Here is a 20115-nt window from a genome sequence, read left to right on the forward strand (position 1 = left end):
TTTCCTGAAAGTTTGGCTGTACCTTTTTGTAACACCCTGTATAGCATCGATAGAACTATGGAACTAGTAAGGCTTTTGAAAGAAATGACATCTGAAGTAGATAACAGATGCATGTACAAAGCTCTTAACATTAATGTTACTTGTTAAATTGTTGCAGTCGAAGAGATCTGTATACAGGAAAATGAAAAGGGTAGAAGCTACTTACCATATAGCGGAGATGCTGAGTTGCAGAAAGGCACACCAAAGATACTGTTGGAAAGTTATCATTCGGACACCAAGGCCTTTGTCAAAAATAGACAACAGATACATATGTGCCAGAGCGAGGCGCGCGCGCGCACACACACGCACGCACGCACGCTCGCACACACACACACACACACACACACACACACACATACACGACCACAGTCTGACATTTAAAGCCAGACTAAGGGCTCATGGAGACTGATTTTGTGTGTGTGTGTGTGTGTGTGTGTGTGTGTGTGTGTGTGTGTGTGTGTGTGTGTGTGTGCGCGAAAAGCCTCGTCTGCCGAAAGCTAACTTTCTGACAGTTTTTTTGTTGTGCCTTTCTGCGACTCAGCATTTCTGCTGTATGGTGAGCAGTTACTATCATTTTCATTATATTGTTACTTTCCATCCTGGATTTACCATTGTTTGATTTTGTGAAAGGCCAGTTTCTTATGACACTTGCGATGTACTTCTCTGCACTCATTCCTTGCAGTTCTGGCAAGTTCTGGTTTGTTAAATATGTGATAATTTAATGTTTGTTGGCTTTGTTTGTGTTTAGAGCTGTAAATAATGTTCTTAACACCAGCTAGTTACTGGTTAGAAATAAAAATGTGCATTAAAACTTTGTTGAAAAATCATGAGAGAGACGATGACAGATAGTCACTAGCTAGACTGCAAAAGTACTAAGCGTGGCACACCACAATACCACTCAATGTTAAAGTTCATGAAACTATGTGACAAATTCACAGGTCACAACTCCTTTTAATGATGAAATATGTCGTAAAACTGTAACTCGGATTTTACAAATTGAAGTGTGTTCACAAATAGTGCTGTATGGCACATTTTGCATTACCTTGCGACACTCCACCATTCTTGTAACATACAGAATTATTCGTACAGAGGTGCGAAAACCGCTTGAGTCTCCTTGCTATTTAATGCTGCTTTCAGATGGTAGACAGGACAACTGTTGCAGTAGGCAAAGCAGACTGCTGTATACAACATTATTCCACGCCATTCTACAAAATGTCCCTTACAGCATTATTCGTGCACACACTTCAGTTCACATTTCATGAGTTTAAGTTTCATCATCTCTTCTTGCAGAATGGTGAACATATCCTCTAACAAATTTTAGTACTCCTGCCAAATTGTCATTACCAGTGCGTCATAAACGTAAATTGTGAGCTGCTTTATAAGTTCACTGCCAAGAACACAACACCCTTATGAATGCAGTAGCAGATATGCATAGACCAAAAGGTGCTACTTTGTAATGGTATGTCCTATCTTCAAATAGAAAAGCAGTATATTTTCTGCTCCCCTCTGCCAATGGGACTTGTTGGAACTCAGCAGTAAGATCCACACTTGGGACATTAATGTGACTTTATAAAAACCCTGAATTAGCTTGACCTCATTTTTGGGGTAGTCTGTTACCTTAATTATTACTTAATTTCCTAGCATCTAAAACTATACTGACTGACTTATCCTTTTTTCTTCACAATTACTATGGGGTTACAGAATTCACTTCTCAATAATATGCGAATCTCACATTTACTATAAATCAGTTCTTACAGCTCTCCTATCTGCTGGTGCTTTAGGATAAGACCTAATTTTTAATGGACCCATGTTGTTTTACTGTAGTTGAGTACACCAAGTTTGTTACCACCATGGTCTTTTTGAGAACAAATCCCTGTTATTGTACACCAATTGAAACAGTTCTGCATTTTCATTTATGAGATTTATGTCACTCACTTTCATTTTCATTTCTTCCACAACCTTTAACACATCCATCTCTTATTAAACCATCTACAAATTAGTCATCAAGTTCTCTCCAGTTAAAGTCCTCTTAAATTTCGCATTCATCCTGCCATCTCCAACATTCAATTCAAATGTTTTGTCTTCACAACCCTGATGGGGTTGCATAAATCTTTGACAGAATTGGAATAGGAAGTGCTGGGTGGGTGGATTGGTTATGTCTTGCAACTGGGTCTTCCACAGGGATATGATACTTGTGATGAGGGGTTGTGATTGGCAGTGGTATAGGGATGGACTAGGTTGTTGTGGAGGTTGGGTGAGTGATGGAACACCACTTTAGAGGAGGTGGGAAGTTTCTCAGGTAGGATGTCCCTCATTTCAGGGCATGATGGCAAGTAGTCAAAGCCCAGGCAAAGGATGTGGTCCAGTCATTCCAGTCCAGGATGGTACTGGATGATGAAGGGGAGACTCCTTTATGACTGGTTCTTGGGGGTGGTGGGAGGACTGGAAGTTCGAGTGGAAAAGGGATGTAGATCTGTTTGCAGATTAGATCCAGGTTAGTGCCTGTCTGTGAAGGCCTTGCTGAGCTTTCAGCATACTGAGGAAGGGAGTTTTTGTCACTGCAGATATGCTGTCCCCAGGTGGCCAGGTTGTGTGTGAGGGTGTTTTTGGCATGGAAGAGATGACAGCTGACAAAATGCATGTACTGTTGCTCGTTGGTGGGTTTGGTGTGGACAGAGTTGTGGATGGAACCATCAGAGAGGAGAAGGTAAATGTCTAGGAAGGTGTCATGCTGGATTGAGGAGCAAATGGGAGAGAAGGTGTTGAGGTGTGAAGGAACAGAGGTAGGATGTTCCGGCCCTGAGTCCAGATCAAGGAAATATCATCAGTGAACCTGACCATACTAGGGGTTTGGTGTTTTGGGAGGCTAGCCTCCCATGCCAAAGACATCAAACACATCCTTCATGACTCTCTCCTCTACTCTTCAGCGTTGATGCCACCTCCCCATACACCAACATCCCTCATGCCCGTGATCTTACTGCTGTTGAACACTATCTTTGCCAATGTCCTTCAGACTCCAAACCTATTACTTCCTTCCTCATACACCTTACTAACTTCGTCCCAACCCTTAACTACTTCTCCTTTGAAGGAAAGATATGTAAACAAATCTGTGGCATAGCCATGGGCACCTGCATGGCACCCTCCTATGCCAACCTTTTTATGGGCCATTTAGAGGAGACCTTTCAAGTCTCTCAAAACACCAAACTCCTTGTCTGGTCAAGTTCATTGATGACATTTCCACGATATGGACTCAAAGGCCACAACATCCTACTCTCGTTCCTTCACACCTCAACACCTTCTCTCCGATCTGCTTCACATGATCCTCCTCAATCCAGCATGTCACCTTCCTAGACATTTACCTCTGTCCACACCAAACCCACCAACCACCACAGTACATGCATTTCGTTAGCTGTCATCTCTTTCACACCAAAAACTCCCTCCCATACGGCCTGGACACCCAGAGAGAGCATATCTACAGTGACAAAAAATCCCTTCCTCAGTATGATGACAGCTCAGCAAGGCCTTCACAGAAAGGCAGTAACCTAGACCTAATCCACAAACAGATCTCTCATCCCATTTCCACTCACACTTCCAATTCTCCCACCACCCCCAAGAACCAGCCATAAAGGACTGGAATGACTGGACCACATATTTTGCCCCGGCTTTTATTACCTGTCATCATGCCCTGAAATGAGGGACATCCTACCTGAGAAACTTCCCACCTCTCCTAAAGTGGTGTTCCATCACCCACCCAACCTCCACAACACCCTAGTCCATCCCTATTCCTGTACCAATCAAAACCCATCATCACAAGTATCATCCCTGTGTAAGACCCAGGTGAAGTCATACCCAATCCACCCACCCAGCACTTCCTATTCGAGTACTCCGTAGGTTTATCCTACCCCACCAGGGGTCAGGCCACCTGTGGAACTAGCTATGTCATTTGCCAGCTCTGCTGCAATCATTCCACAGCTTTTCTGTTGGCATGACTACCAACCAACTGTCCACCAGGATGAATGTCCACAGCCAGCCATACTGTGGCCAGGAACAAAGTAGACCATCCTGTGGTTCAACATGCAGCTGAACATAAGAAGACTGATTTCAAAATCTGCTTACTACCTGAACCATCTTATTTCTTCCCTCCAGCACCAGCTTTTCTGATCTGTGTAGATGGGAACTATCCTTACAACATATTCTCCGCCCACATAATTATCCCAGCCACAACCTATAACATACTGTCCCCACACCCTCCACCCAACAGTTTTGTCTCCCCTGTGTCCTATCATCTCCTCCCCAATCTCATATCACACCTTGCCAACACATCCACCCACTTCCCCCCTCCCCCACCCTCCTTTTTTTGTGCACTTTTTATGTACCTTGCAGCCAAACAACATTCTGATGCTGCACCTGTTGTCATTCTAGTCCCTGCACACTCCACCAGACAGCGTTGTCTCTCTCCACTCCCATACACTACTATCCCTACCCCCTGCCCCCTCCACATTGCTACTTGCATCCCACATGATAGTTACATTCCGGCCTGATATGCTAAAGTAGACGGTTATGTGTGTGTGTTAAGTGTGTGCTTGCATATATGAATTATGTGTCTTTATCTTTTACTGATGAAGGCTGTGGCTGAAAGCTTTATGTAATTTTAATTATCCCCGTCTGCTTCTTAATGAGACTTCTTTACAGTAAGTAGCAATCTGTCTTTTCCTACACCGTTAAAAATTGATTTAGTTTTTCTCTTTCTGTGACTACATCTGATACCGCTATTTTCCTTTCTACTATGCTGTAATTTCGTGGGCATCCTTTATTTTTACTCCTGCAACCAAAAACTCTACAATATATTGATTTTTAACAAATTCCTGGAACTTTCTTATATAGTGTATATAGTATTACCAGTGTCTACCAAAGCAGCTTCACTTACATTCGGGAGGATGACGGTTCCCGGGAGGATGACTGTTCCATCCCGTCTCCGGCCATCCTGATTTAGGTTTTCTGTGATTTCCCGAAATTCTTTCAGGCAAGTGCCGGGACAGTTTCTTTGAAAGGGCGTGGTTGAATTCCTTCCCCATACTTCCCTAACCCGAGCTTGTGCTCTGCCTCTAATGACATCATTGCCGACAGGACGTTAAACACTAATTTCCTCCTCCTCCTCCTCACTTACATTACCCTCTTTAACATTAACCACAATCTGAATCCGCTCTGTAACATGTTATTTTAGTTCTGTGTCTGTTAAAAGATCCACCTCTATCTCCTAATAGAACCCGAAACCATTAAAAAAAAATTAAATTATTGTGAATTTTAACGCCCCCCCCCCCCCCTCCCACCGAAAAAAATTACGTTAAAGAATCTCTTTCTTCCTCCCAGTTTTCAGCAGTTAGCAAATGATAGCATTGAATATGAGCTATCCACTGGCCTCATTATTTTGATCTTTTCTCATCCAGTCATTTATAGAGTAATTTTCAACAACCATAAGCTCTTGCTCATATAATCATCATCATCAACTGCATCCACTCTCTGCACAACACAAATGTCATTGTCACAAGCACTTCCCTGTAAATGTCCATTTGCAAAAGCTATTGTTGCAGTTCCACTATCTGCAGGCAACTAACCTTGTTTGTGGGACATGCACCTTCCTGTACATTTCTGGCCATAAAAACATCTGACACAAGCTCTGCGGTATGCACACAACTTACATCATCTACAATGGTGGGTGACCCTATTGCACCTAATTCAATATTATTAGTGTTGCTGTTCACACATTCATTCAGCTCATTACAACTCATTTAATTAATTGTGAATGATTACATGACATTAAAGCTGCTAGTCCCACACTATCATCTTCAATTTCCAAAACCTTACAGGTATCATCATGTAATCTTTAAATATTAAATTCTTCTTCTTTACTTTTTGCTGTTCCACAATGTCTGCCTTCATTTATTTTTATTTTATCGTTATGTTGAAACAAATGTCCTCATAAATATTTGTCTCCCATGATTTCAACCATTTTCAAAACCTCTGTCATTTCTGCTCTTTATTATCATTATAAAATCTGTTGTTGTTGTACTCATTATAATTCCTTTTCTTGGTCCTGTTCAAGTCATACTTTCTTGTTCCATTTCTAACCCTAACTAGAACAGTTTGCAGTTTCTGGAACACTGTGCTCCTTAAATTTTTGGTCTGTTATCTGGAACGTGCTTATTTCTGTAATTATTTTTCCAGTGATATCTTTGGTTCCTATTCGCTCGTTAAATCTTATTTTTTTGCTTCTCCAGTTTCCATCGTGATGCTTGTTTCTTTTAATATTATTATTTTGTGACTTCCTATCCTGTCTGTTGCTGTTCTAGTGTCTCTGGCTATTATTGTAATTATTTACCCAATTTGGGATGACATTTTGCTTCATTCATCATCTAATTAAAGTCTTAAGAACCTTCCTACTGAGTCAGTAGAGCACTTGATTAATGACCATTATAGAGTCTCTGGTAACATTCTTTTTAATATTGATATCTATGCCATGTACCAAGGGACCCATCAAGATGTACCAGCTTACTTAATTCCTCCTGGCAGAATTTCCTCACTGAATGAATATATTCCTGCTCTGTATACTGATCTATACAAAATTTTATTGTAAAGCTAAATTGCTTAGTTTGACTCCAGTATCTATTTAAAATTATTTGTTCAAACATGTCATACGTATTAAATTGATTGGTATTTTGGTTAGCCAAAGTTTATGCCAATCCCTGCAGTAATTTTTTACAAATTTGATTTTTGCTTCATCATTCACACCATGTATAAAACAATCCTTACAAGAAGCCAAAACATCTACTGCATGATTTTTGCTATCCTTTTAGAGCTTTTAGTAGTAGAAAATTGTATGACAGGCCATACCACATTGGCAGTGACAATACCTAATTCTAAATTGTGTATTATATTATTTAGTTTAGTGATCATTTTTGGGCGATGTTTTCTTATTGCGGCTTTTTCTTCTATTTCCTTCCACATACTTTCATTTGTGCTGCCATTTTGCTTTTCAGAACAGACCTGGTTTCATAATTGGAAACCACAATGCTCATTCATTTCTCCTAGAGCCTGCTTCATCTCTACATCCCTAGCAGCACACTTCTGCTTGCTGAAATCAATTTTTCCCCTTAATTCAGTTCCAACTGCTTCAACTCTTGACAGCAGCTTCTGCTCTACTTTGCCAAACTTGCTATTTAAATCAATAATTTTATCGTCAACGTTCCCAGTGGTAGTCAGTTTTCACATTAAGCATATCTTCTTTAAATTGTCCATAGAATACGCCATATTACTTTTGAAACCACTCATATTTTTTTAAGATCATGTTTCAAACTCCCCACTGAATTGTCCAAATCAACGTTAATGTTTACTATAAAAACATTCAGTTGACACAATATTTCTCTGAACACAGTGCTCCCTGAAATTGTGCCTACTTCAGGATGTCATTTTGGAGACCCACATTTCTTTTTCATCGCTGTGCCGAACAAGAAAACTGAAAAATAACAACTGTGCACTGTTGCTTCCTTTAACTTATTCAGTGACCCACAACTTTACTCTGCAGCCACAGTCACCTCCCCAGTGATGAGATGAGATGAGATGAGATGAGATGAGATGAGATGAGATGGACTGCTTCCGTGCGTCCCCAGCTGTTTCCTGTCGACTGTTTGCTGTTGCGCATGTTTTACACCCTCTTGCAGCCTCTAGGAACCATTGAATGCTGTTGTCATCAAGAATGAAATTTCCACTCTGCAGCAGAGTGTTTGCTGATATCAAACTTCCTGGCAAATTAAAACTGTGTGACGAACCGAGACTTGGGACTCAAGTTCGAGTCTTGGTCCGGCACACAGTTTAATCTGCCAGGAAGTCTGTTGTCATCTGCTAGATGGTCTGGAATTGTTACCTGTTGACTTATGATACTGCTACTGCCGCCTTCTGCAATTGCCTTCACAAATTCCTGCACCAATTAGTTTGCGAAACACTGTTCTGGAAACATGATTTCACATGTGTGAAGTACTTGCCTGCATGCAGTGCTTAGCGTTCTGCAAGTCAAAGGTTTTACGAAATGTATGGCCGATTTAATGTATGTTGACATTGTTTGGTCTAGAGGATGTTCCCGCACCTGCCACAATTCCCTATAAATTGTTCTGTTAACTTCTAATAATTATCGGTTGCAGGCAGGATTACAGTCAGCAGTGTGCATAATATTCTAAACCAGCTGGTTATCATTTAGAAATAAAAACCATTAATAAACCTTTCTTTAACATTGTGAGAGAAACCGTGACACATGGAGTCACTTGTTAGATTACAAAAGTCCGGCACAGCACGATACTGTTCAGAGTTCAAATTCCTGAAGTTATATGAAGAATTCACAAGTCCAAACACAACACAGCTCAAAGTTAAAATTTTACAGAACTAGCTGTGGAAAAATTTATACATACAAATCCAATTCTGCCTGAATTTCAAGGTTCATCAGACTAGCTGTCAGAAAATTCACAAGCTCATGAAACTGTCACCCAAAAAACTGCAGTCACTGTAATTGCTCATCAGTATGTATATCTCTGAATAACTGTTCCAGCCTGTCTCTTTTTGAATGTGCTTACTGTATTCATCATATGGTCTGCCCTACACATCCCTCCAATACGAAATTGGTGATCCCTTGATGTCTCAGAAAGTGTCCTAATATTCAATATCTTTGTTTAGTCAAGCTTTCCTCAATTCAGTTCAGTACCTCCTTGTTGGTTACGCAATTTGCACATGAAATCTTCAGTGTTCTTCTGTAGTATCTCATTTCAAAAGCATCTCTTTGCTTCTTGTCTGAATTGTTTATCGTTCACATTTCACTTCCGTACATGGCCACGCTCCAGATAAATATCTTAGTAAAGATTTCCTAACACTTAAATCTATATTTGATATTAACAAATTCCTTTTCTTCAGAAAATCTTTTCCTGCCATTGTTAATCAACAGTTTGTATCCTCTCAGCTCTGGACGTCATCAATGATTTTACTGCCTAAAAGCAAAACTAATCTGCTACTTTTAGTGTGTCATTTTCTAATTTAATTCCCTCAGAATCACCTGATGTAATTTGATTACATTCTATTACCATTGTTTTGGTATTTTTGATGTTCATCTTATATCCTTTCACGACACTGTCCATTCTATTCAGCTGCTCTTCCAAGTCGTTTGCTGTCTCTGACAGAATTACATCATCATCAACAAATCTCAAAGTTTTTATTTCTTCCCTGAACTTTAATTCCTTCTCCAAATTTTCTTTGGTTTCCTTTATTACTTGTTCAGTGTACAGATTGAATAACATCAGGGATAGGCTACAACCTGTCTCACTTCGTTCTCAATCACTGCTTCCCATCCATGCCCCTTGACTGTCATTACTGTCGTCTTGTTTATGTACAAGTTGTAAGTAGCTTTTTGGTCCCTGTATTTTGCTCCTGCTACCTTCAAGCTTTCAGAGAGTGTATTCCATCAGCATTGTCAAATGTGTGAAAAATATAAACAAAGGTACCCACTTACCTAATATCAGGCTTTGGCTATTGTCAATGGGTGTGTTTAGAATTTTTAAATTTTTTGTAAAATATTGCATGAAACTTAAAAACTGTAGAGTGATACTTTTTCAAATGTTATACATAAATATCGTGTAGAGTGTTTTATGAATAGAAAATCCAACTAGATGAACTGGAAGGTATATCAAAAGATATCCAACAGCACCTGGAAAAAGATGGGCTGCATATTTCTTTGTACAGTACTCAAGGTAATGATAATACCTCAACAATTTTAGGTGTAGATGTAGGAACACAACAAAAAAATCAATCCAAAAGTGCAGTATGGTCCCTACGGCAACCATTCCTTAAACCTTTGTGGAGTTCATGAATCCTCATGTGTTCTGTTAGCATACCTGCTTTGGAACTGTAGAGAAGTTATATTCATTCTTTTTATCTTCTACATATAGTCAGTCCTGGTCTCAGAAAAGTTCCAGGTCAGTAATTTTTATTTATTTATTTATTTTTATAGAAAGTTGCACTTACCAAGTAATGTTCCTAGTTGCCGTTGAAGTAGTCCCCTTAGCTATCTATACCCAGTTGCCAATGTTTATGGAGGTCTTGGAAGCAAGCAGGGAAATTTTCAACTGTGATGCTTTTTAGATCATTTATCACAACTCATTTGATGTCTGCAAAATTATGATGAATTTTTCCCTTTTAGTAACCTTTCCACTCGCGGAACGAAGAAAACTCGCAAGGCAAGAGGTCGGGTGAATATTGCAAATGTGGGGTGGCAATAACAGAAAGACTGGCCAGATACTTGACAATAGAAAAAGGCACTATGAGGTATTGTATTGTGATGCAGTAAGAAACAGTTATGAGAATTACAAATCAGGGCGGTAACATGGAATTGCTTGTCACAAACATTTCGAGATTTCCATGTAAAGAGTTTGGTTCACTGTTAAACCTGGATGAACATACTTATGGTGGATTTAAACTTTACTGTCAAGGAATGCAATCAACATTGTCGTTGTTCTCAAATGCTGTTGTTTCACTGTTTTTGATACTGGCGATCCAGAACTCTGCCATTCAGTACTTTTGCATTTCATGTGAGGGTCATACTGTTAGCACTACTTTCATCCCCAACAATAATCTTTGAGAGAGATGTGTGATCACACCTGGCTTTATCCAGTAGTTCAGCAGAAATTCTTCATCTTTCCTCATTCTGTTCATCATTGTGATAGATGAGATTTGCATTAAGTTTCCTTTTCCCTAAATCTTTGCGTAAAGCCTTATGATACACGCTGTGATTCAAATAAAGTTCTTCTGATATCACACATACTGTTACATGATGGTCTTTTTGCAGTAACTGCCTTACATGCTCCCTGTTTGCATTGGTATGTGCTGTAGACAGTGACCAGCTCCTGAGATTGTCTTTCACTGATCCTCTGCCTTCATGAAATCTTTTTTGTCACTCAAAAACATGACTTATTGAAAGTGCCTCACGTGCATATGCTTTGCTGAATCATTGTCCAAGTTTTGTGGAGATTAATGCAGAACTTAAAGTTCAATGTTTGCTCACAGTCAGCAATCATTGTGTCACCGTAACTAATGTGCCAAGAACTAAACAGTTTGTTGCTAAGCATAGCCCTTTCACCCAGTGAGTTTTGAGGAAACATGGCCAAGGTCATTTCAAGAACACACACATACCAGGTAACATAAAAACAACATTTTCTCCTTTTTAGTATTGCAAACTCAGAGTAGAAGGGACTTACTTGTAAAAAGAATAATTGGGAGGGGGGGGGGGGGGAGGGAAGCAAAAAAAAGTTTTAAACAATTTCCTGATACTTACTGAACTGCTAATTATAATTCAGTTAAAGCTGTAAAAGAAAAAGGGGAAACAGTTGCAAGCACTTCGAAAGTTATGCAAGATCCATCCAAGACAAACCTTGATATTAGATCTGCAGCTGTCTTGCTGCTTCCAGCAATATATGATTTTTCCTTTTTGACCTATAGTATGTGATCAGAAGTATCCAGACACCCCCCAAAACGTACGTTGTTTATATTAGATCCATTGTGCTGCCTCCTACTACCAGGTACTCCATATCAGCGACCTCAGTAGCCATCAGATATTGTGAGAGAGCGGAGTGGGGCACTCTGCGGAACTCATGGACTTCGAATGTGGTCAGGTGGTGTGGTTGCACGACAATAACTACCCTGTAATGGACTGGTCTGCACAGAGTCATGACCTGAATCCTATACAACACCTTCGGGATGTTTTGGGACACCGACTTCACATCAAGTAAATGAAGTTTTTCTAACCTGAAACTAATAAAAAATTACCTTCACTCTACAGTGAATCGACGGTGACTAGCCAGTCTGTCCATTTTATCAGTTGAAAGAAAAGTTTAACGTAAAAAAAAACCTAATTATTGAGAACTTCAGTAAAATAAATGTACAAAAATGTGCTATAATGACATCAATAATAACTACTAACTTGAGCTGAGGTTACGAAAGTAACGGATGTTATAATCATACAAGCTCTGGTTTCAGCCATAAAAAAGTAAATGGTAGTTTTTTTTTATTCTATTCTTTATTATTTCTTTGCTCTCTTCGTGACAGTTGCTGTAGTAAATGCTAATTTGCATTCTTAGTGTTCCGGTTATATCTTTAAGTATGTATGGGGTAGATAAAAATACGTATTTACACTTTGATAAAGATAAGTCTATATGTCATCATCAGTATTACAGTGAATCAATGTGAAACAGCTGCAGTAAGTGTTGAAAATGCTAACCAACTCCCTCCAAACACTTCTGAAAACGATACTGCACATTCAAGGTCACATCTTGACAAGCCATTTCAATTTCAAATAAAACTATATGGTTCCAGAGACATTTTAAATTCTCAAACATCTATGATGTATATGCAGATTGAAGGGAAGAGTGAAAATTTGTACCAAGGCCGGGATTTGGAACCGGGTCTCCTGTTCACTAGGCAGATGCTGTAACCATGGATGTAAACAGGATTTCATGGGGCTCCAATACACACTGTTATCTCTATAAAATCAGCATCATGTCTGACGTGTGTGAGGAACCATTCACTAAACTGACCTCTTCTGGCTTTGTTGTTTTCATTCAGTGCCTATAACAAGTATGGAATGTAAACTTTCCATCTTACTCTTTGCAATATACAAGTTATACTTGTTCATTTACACCTGCTTCACATGTACATTGTTGTGTTGATTTCTGTGGTGAGTCTGTGACTGCTTCTAACACTTGAGCAATTTTTTCATATGTTGCTGTGTGTGGCCAGCCCGATCTTTCCTTATGCATATCCATAATTGTTCAAGTAGTTTCAAACTTATTACAAAGGTGAGTGATGCTTACATGTGTTGGTGACTCAGTTCCATTTTCCTGCATCTGTTGTTCTTGCACTTCACTGATGTTCCAAACATTCTTTACCATTTGAGAATGCTGTTTCACTCCTTGAACTTTAGTTGTGTTTGTGCCATGGGGTCACTTTGTTCACTGACATTGGCACAACACGACACTACTGGCATCTGTTGCTCAGCCGTTGTACTACATGTTCAACCCATACGCATTGAGATTTCAAAGTGTATGGTTTGTATAGCCGATTTTAAAGTGCATATATAGTGTTTTGATGTACCCTGTATATTACTAGAGTGTAGAGTACACACAGTAGAAATTTGTTTATTTTTGTCAGCCATTACATCTATATGTTTACAAAATGTACACACAAATACATCAGTTTCTAAGCAGGCTGGGAGCTTCATCTAGTTTTGCTGCCCTTGGCTTGTGACTGGCTTCATTGCTTGGCTGGGAAGCAGGTGATGCATAAAAATAATCAAAAAACCTGCTATTAGTATTCAATCCGTAGATTTCAGTGTAGGGTGGTTGATTGATGACAGTCACAGTGACATTTAATCCTTGTGACTGTGAATAGGAGCTGAAAAGGAGTAACATGTGAAAATAATTTGTGCAAAATTGCAGATTTTGGGGTTGTGAGAGTGGAAAGGGACTGACATGTGTAGCATAATTCTGTCGTGCAAGGAGCAGTTTCAGCCATGCTTTGTACTCTATCACTTACTACTATCACTTACTACCTGGAAAAATATCAGTGATCCAAATTAGGATGGAAAGGCAGTGATGCAAAAGAATAATATTACATTCCTTTTCCTATTTGACATAAGATTGTGATACATCAGTATCCTTGCAACACTGGTTAATTAACACACAACCACAAATTTTGTTTCTTTCATTGTAGTTGTTGTTTGTTCCTGTGATCACAAATGTGAGTACTGTGGAGTGATCCGTTTTTACCATAATACTGTCACTTGAACTGTTTACCCAATATTTGTATACGTCTACATCTACATGGATATTCTATAAATCACATTTAAGTACTTGGCAGAGGGTTCATTGAACTACCTTCACAATAATTCTCTGTTATTCCAGTCTAGTACTGCGTGCAGAAAAAACGAATGCCTGTATATTTCCGTGCAAGCTCTGATTTCACTTATTTTATTATGATGACCATTTCTCCCTAAGCTGATCGGCATCAACAAAATATTTTCGCATTCGAAGGAGAATGTTGGTGATTGGAATTCCTTGAGAAGATTCCACTACAACAAAAAATGCTATTGTTTTAATGATGTCCACCCCAAATCCTGCATTATCCCAGTGATACTTTCTCCCCTATTTCACGATAGTATAAAACGTTCTCCCTTCTTCGAATATTCTCGATGGAGTACATCGATCCTATCTGGTAAGGATCTGACACAGCACAGCAGCCAAAGTGTCCTTCCAATAAAACACAATATTTGGTTAGCTTTCCTCACAACATTTTCTGTGTGTTCCTTCCAATTTAAGTTGTTCATAATTATAATTCCTTGTATTTAGTAGAATTTATGGCCTTTATAGTTTAACAGATTCCTTAAAGCACTCTTGTTGATGACCTCACACTTTTTGTTGTTTAGGGTCAATTGCCAATTTTTGCACCGTGCAGATATCTTTTCTAAATTGTTTTGAAATTTGCTTTGATATTCTGATGACTTTACTAGATAATAAGTGACAGTGTCATCTGCAAACAAACTAAGACAGCTGCTCAGATTGTCTCCTGAATCGTTTATATAGATAAGGAACAACAAAGGACGTGTAACACTACCTTGGGTATAGTTCTTGTAATTCCCTCATTATGATACAAGGAATTTTAATCATAATTGTGGCTCAGTTTTTGCATATGACAGATAAATCTGAAGTTTTTTCTTTGTGTCAGATTAGATTAGATTAGATTAATACTTGTTCCATAGATCATGAATACGACACTTCGTAATGATGTGGAACGTGTCAGGTTAATAAAAGATGTCTGTACAAGAAATTACATTACACAAAATATTGCATGACACTAATGATTAAGTTTTTTACTTAGTTTATATCTAAAAATTCAGCCAATGAGTAGAAGGAGTTGTCATCTAGAAATTCTTTTAATTTATTTTTAAATGTTAGTTGGCTATCTGTCAGGCTTTGATGCTGTTTGGTAGGTGCCCAAAGACTTTTGTGGCAGCATAATTTACCCCTTTCTGTGCCAAAGTCAGATTTAACCCTGGTGTTATAGGTATGCACAGTGCTATTACTTTTGAACTGGGTTGGATTATTATCAACAAATTTCATAAGGGAATATATATACTGTGAGGTTACTGTGAGGATCCCTAGATCCTTAAATAGATGTCTGCAGGATGACCGTGGGTGGGCTCCAGCAATTATTCTGATTACACGTTTTTGTGCAATGAATACTTTTCTACTCAACGATGAATTACCCCAGAATATGATGCCATACGAAAGCAGTGAATGAAAGTAGGCATAGTAAGCTAATTTACTGAGATTCTTATCACCAAAATTTGCAATAACCCTAATAGCATACGTAGCTGAACTCAGACGTTTCAGCAGACCATCAATGTGTTGCTTCCAGTTTAACCTCTCATCAATGGACACACCTAAAAATTTTGAAAATTCTACCTTAGCTACAGACTTCTGTTCAAATTCTATATTTATTACTGGAGTTGTGCCATTTACTGTACGGAACTGTATATACTGTTTTTTATCAAAATTTAAAGAGAGTCCGTTTGCTGAGAACCACTTAATAATTTTGTGAAAAACATCATTTACAATTACATCACTTAGTTCTTGGTTTTTGGATGTTATTACTATACTTGTATCATCAGCAAAAAGAATTGTCATTGTAACAGAGAGATATAATTGCCACGATAATTTTAAATTGTGTGCTTTTAACAATTTATTTATTCACTTTTGATAATTAATGTAGATATGATACAGTGTCAAATACTTCTTGTATGTCAAGAAAATCTGAGAGATTGTCTTCATCCATAACCGTCATGATGTCATGCGAGACAGGCAGAAGTTCGATTTCTCATGACCATTGCTTCTGAAATCCTAGTCAGTTTGTACAGAGGAGGTAATTCTATTAGAGGTACATGATAGTGTTTGATACCAGAATATGTACTAATATTCTACAGTAAATGGGTGTCAGGGGTATTGGACAGTAGTTTTGTGCACAACTTCTGCTGCCTTTATTGGAAACTGGGACATCCACGAGAAGATAACCTGACATTGGTAGATAACTTGGAGCCAAAACATTGTAGTGGCAAATGCAAATCAGAAAGAATATTTAAAACAGATTAACAGGGTTTTTGGGTGTAAAAAGTTACAGGTATATAAAGCTTAACATGTAATATGGAAAGGTATTGTTGCATCAAATTAGTCAGAAGAATTTGTAATCTATCAGGAAATTACGATGTGTGATCCTTATCACTAGTTACACTAGCATTAGCCAAATAAAAGAATTTGAATTTTCAGTAGTCATTCTTAGTGAGTAATCTATTAAGTACTCCATCTTTTTTTTTTTCAGTTGGTGAGAGTGTTAATGGAATCTTGTCATGATCATGATGAAGCTGTACGCTTAGCTGCTGGAAGGTGTCTTGGAGAGTTAGGTGCAATTGATCCTGGCATTATGCCCACTCGGGAACGTTTGCAGCATACTGGTGTGTGGTTTTTTATGTTCTTTGCATTATTTGTAGTAATAGATATGAGGATACTTTTGGATGACAAGCACAATTTTTATTAATTTGTTGGAATGGTTGATTATAGGTTCAGGGTACACTTTCTCACTTGATGTTGAGGATGAAAGCTTTGCTGTAGCAGCAATAACTGAATTGGCGAAAGGCTTCCAAAAATCAAAAGTTACTCAAAATGTAGACGCCTTCTCATATTCTATACAGGTTTGTGTCAGACTTTCATGTACATTATTGTTGTTATGCATATTTAACCACATTTCCTTGTGGTAGGATTTTAAAGATTATGTCTTGGTATCTCGTTTTTTGTTTTATGCTGTAGGAGTTACTAAAAATTTATCAGATAACAGAAAATTCACCATTATGGAACAAATTTTCGGGGAATGTTCAGGACATTATGAGACCACTTCTGAAATCCACATACAAGTCTGTGTTGAAACGTCCAGAAGACTTCCCATGCCCTATATATGGGTAAGTAACATTTAACCACAGAAAGTAAGTGAAAATTAATTTAATTTTGTACTTCAGAAATATAGGTAAATAACCCACTGCTAAAAGGAGCTTTGAACATTGACCAGATATCGATGAGCAGTGCCTTTTCCTCTGTTATTTATTTATTTATTCCATGTGATCTGATGGTACACAGTGTGTTGCAGATGTCGGAAAATATCAGTTAACATTGTTAACATATATTAGCATAGGCCTATAGTATAGTAGTACCCTAATGTATTATATTGCTCAATGTTTTCAATGTAACTCAAATAGCAAGATTACTGTTCTAAGTATTCATTTACAGAGTAAAAACAGTGAACAACAAATATGACTTCACGGCTTTGCTAAATTTTATGTTGTTTTCGATGGACTTAATACTAGCGGGAAAAGATTGTTTAACAGTTGGATGCCCATGTGGAAAGCTCCCTTTTTACACTGTTGACTGTTTGTACGTAAAACATGCACATTTGCGTTTTTCCTGGTGTTGTGTTCATGTATTTCATTATTTTTTACGACTCTGGTGTCAGTTGGCACGATGTGGTTTCTGAACTGGGTTTGCTCCCAGTAATAATCCTCATTGCTCTCTTCTGGATTCTGAATGTGCTCTGAGCAGTTGGAGAATTTCCCCAGAATATCACACCATATTTTAGTTGGGCTTGTATGTAAGCGTAGTATGCACTGGTTAATGTTTTCAGGCTAGCACATGATTTCAGTACACTCAATGCATAACAGCCAGTACTAATTCTGGCATTTACCTTTCCTGTATGTGTATTCCATTTCAGGTTATCTTGAACCCACAGACCCAGGAATTTGAAAACAGTGTCGGTATCTATTGGCGGGTTGTTTACAGTGACAAATGGCTTAGAGGAATTTGCATTTTGTGTTGTGTGAAAGTTCATGGAAGCTTTCTATTTGGTGTTGATAGTTAATCTTTTAATTTTAGCCCATTTGCTGAGTTGTTCAGTGGCCAAGTTCACAGCTTTTTGTACAGCCTCTGTATTCTCCCCTTTGAGGAGTACAGTTGTGTCATCCGCAAATATTATTGTTTTGTGTGCATCAACATTCAGGCTCAAGTCATTAATATACAGGAGGAAAAAGTAGGAGTCCCAGTACTAAGCCCTGTGGAACACCTTGCTTTACAGTTCTATTACTTGATAGTACTTCGGGTATTGAGTTGCTTTGTCTGTTAGTGTCTTTCATGCTGACTCTCTGCATCCGATTGGTTAGGAATGTAGCAGTCCAATTGTTTGCAATTCCTCTGATACCATAGTGTTCTATTTTTTCCAGCAATATTTTTTGGCCAACAGTGTCAAAAGCCTTTGACAGATCCAGAAATATGCCTGTTATAGGTTGTTTTCTATCTAACAGTTCTAATAGCATATTTATGCAATCATATACTGCAGTTTCAGTAGATTTGTTGCTTCTGAACCCATGTTGAGCTAAACTTAAGTAAACCTTTTTTTATTTATTTCTTTCTTTTTTTTCAATGAAGTCCCTTTTTTTACATTAGTTTTTCAAAAACTTTAGAAAAGCAGGATGAGATTGAGATAGGCCTGTAGTTATTCATATCTTTATTATCACCTTTTTTGAAGACAGGAATTAATTTGTAAAGTTTCAGAGCTTTGGGGAAAATACCTGCCTGGAAAGAACAGTCACAGAGGTGAGTTAATGGTTCAGCAATTGTGTGTTCACAATTTTTGATTACAGCTGCTGGAATACCATCGATTCCAGCTGAATATGAATTTTTTAACTCTCTGAGGGCTTTTGTAACATCATTTTCAGTGACTTTGGTAATAAAAATTGACTCTGCACATGTGTGATATTTTTGGTTTGCTGGTTGGTAATTTGTGTTAGGATTATTTTTGACCAATTTTTCAGCTATGCTCATAAAGAAATTGTTGAAAGAGTTCACAATTACTTTAGGATTGGATATAGATTCATTGTTGAGTTTGATTTCTACGATAATGTGTGAAGATTTCATTTCCCCTCTTTCCCTTTTTATGATATTCCACATTGCTTTTACTTTATTGCTGGATTTGTCAATGTTATCATCATTTTGCATCCTTTTTGCTTGTCTTATCACTCTTCTTAGGATACATGTGTAGTTTTTATAGTATTCTCTTAGTTGGAGGGAGTCACTACTTTGTTTACATAACGTGTGGAGTATTCTTTTATGTTTGCAAGAGATTTTTATTGCTGGTGTAATCCTACTCTTGTTCCTCATCTTCCGAGATTGTCCTAAATTCTTTCTCCGAAAATTATTTCGAGCAGTTAGTCCACGAACCCACGCGAATTGTAAATGGTTGCGAAAACACACTTGACCTCTTAGCCACAAACAATCCAGAGCTGATAGAGAGCATCATGACTGATACAGGGATTAGTGATCACAAGGTCGTTGTAGCTAGGCTCAATACCATTTCTTCCAAATCCATCAGAAACAAACGCAAAATAATTTTATTTAAAAAAGCGGATAAAGTATCACTAGAAGCCTTCCTAAAAGACAATTTCCATTCCTTCCGAACTGACTATGCGAATGTAGACGAGTGTGGCTCAAATTCAAAGATATAGTAGCAACAGCAGTTGAGATATTCATACCTGATAAATTGGTAAGAGATGGAACGGATCCCCCGTGGTACACAAAAAAGGTCCGAACGCTGTTGCAGAGGCAACGGAAAAAGCATGCGAAGTTCAGAAGAACGCGAAATCCCGAAGATGGGCAAAAATTTACAGACGCGCGAAATTTGGCACGTACTTCGGTGCGAGATGCCTTTAATAGGTTCCACAACGAAACATTGTCTCGAAATTTGGTAGAAAATCCGAAGAAATTCTGGTCGTATGTAAAGTACACAAGCGGCAAGACGCAGTCAATACCTTCGCTGCGCAGTGCCGATGGTACTGTTATCGATGACTGTGCCGCTAAAGCGGAGTTATTGGACGCAGTTTTCCGAAGTTCCTTCACCAGG

General features: G+C 38.3%; 1 protein-coding gene across 2 annotated transcripts in view; it reads left to right on the forward strand.

Moving 5' to 3' along the window:
- Positions 1–20115, forward strand: part of LOC126334727 (serine/threonine-protein kinase ATR-like) — a 402997-nt gene that overhangs the window by 225028 nt on the left and 157854 nt on the right. For both annotated transcript variants that reach the window (XM_049997265.1, XM_049997266.1), the window contains exons 21-23: positions 16498–16630; positions 16737–16867; positions 16983–17131. In XM_049997265.1, the coding sequence (XP_049853222.1) occupies positions 16498–16630; positions 16737–16867; positions 16983–17131 (413 nt within the window). The remainder of the gene's footprint in view (positions 1–16497; positions 16631–16736; positions 16868–16982; positions 17132–20115) is intronic.

The sequence above is a fragment of the Schistocerca gregaria genome, chromosome 2 (genome assembly GCF_023897955.1).
Source record: "Schistocerca gregaria isolate iqSchGreg1 chromosome 2, iqSchGreg1.2, whole genome shotgun sequence".
In the NCBI taxonomy this organism is placed as follows: Eukaryota; Metazoa; Arthropoda; class Insecta; order Orthoptera; family Acrididae; genus Schistocerca; species Schistocerca gregaria.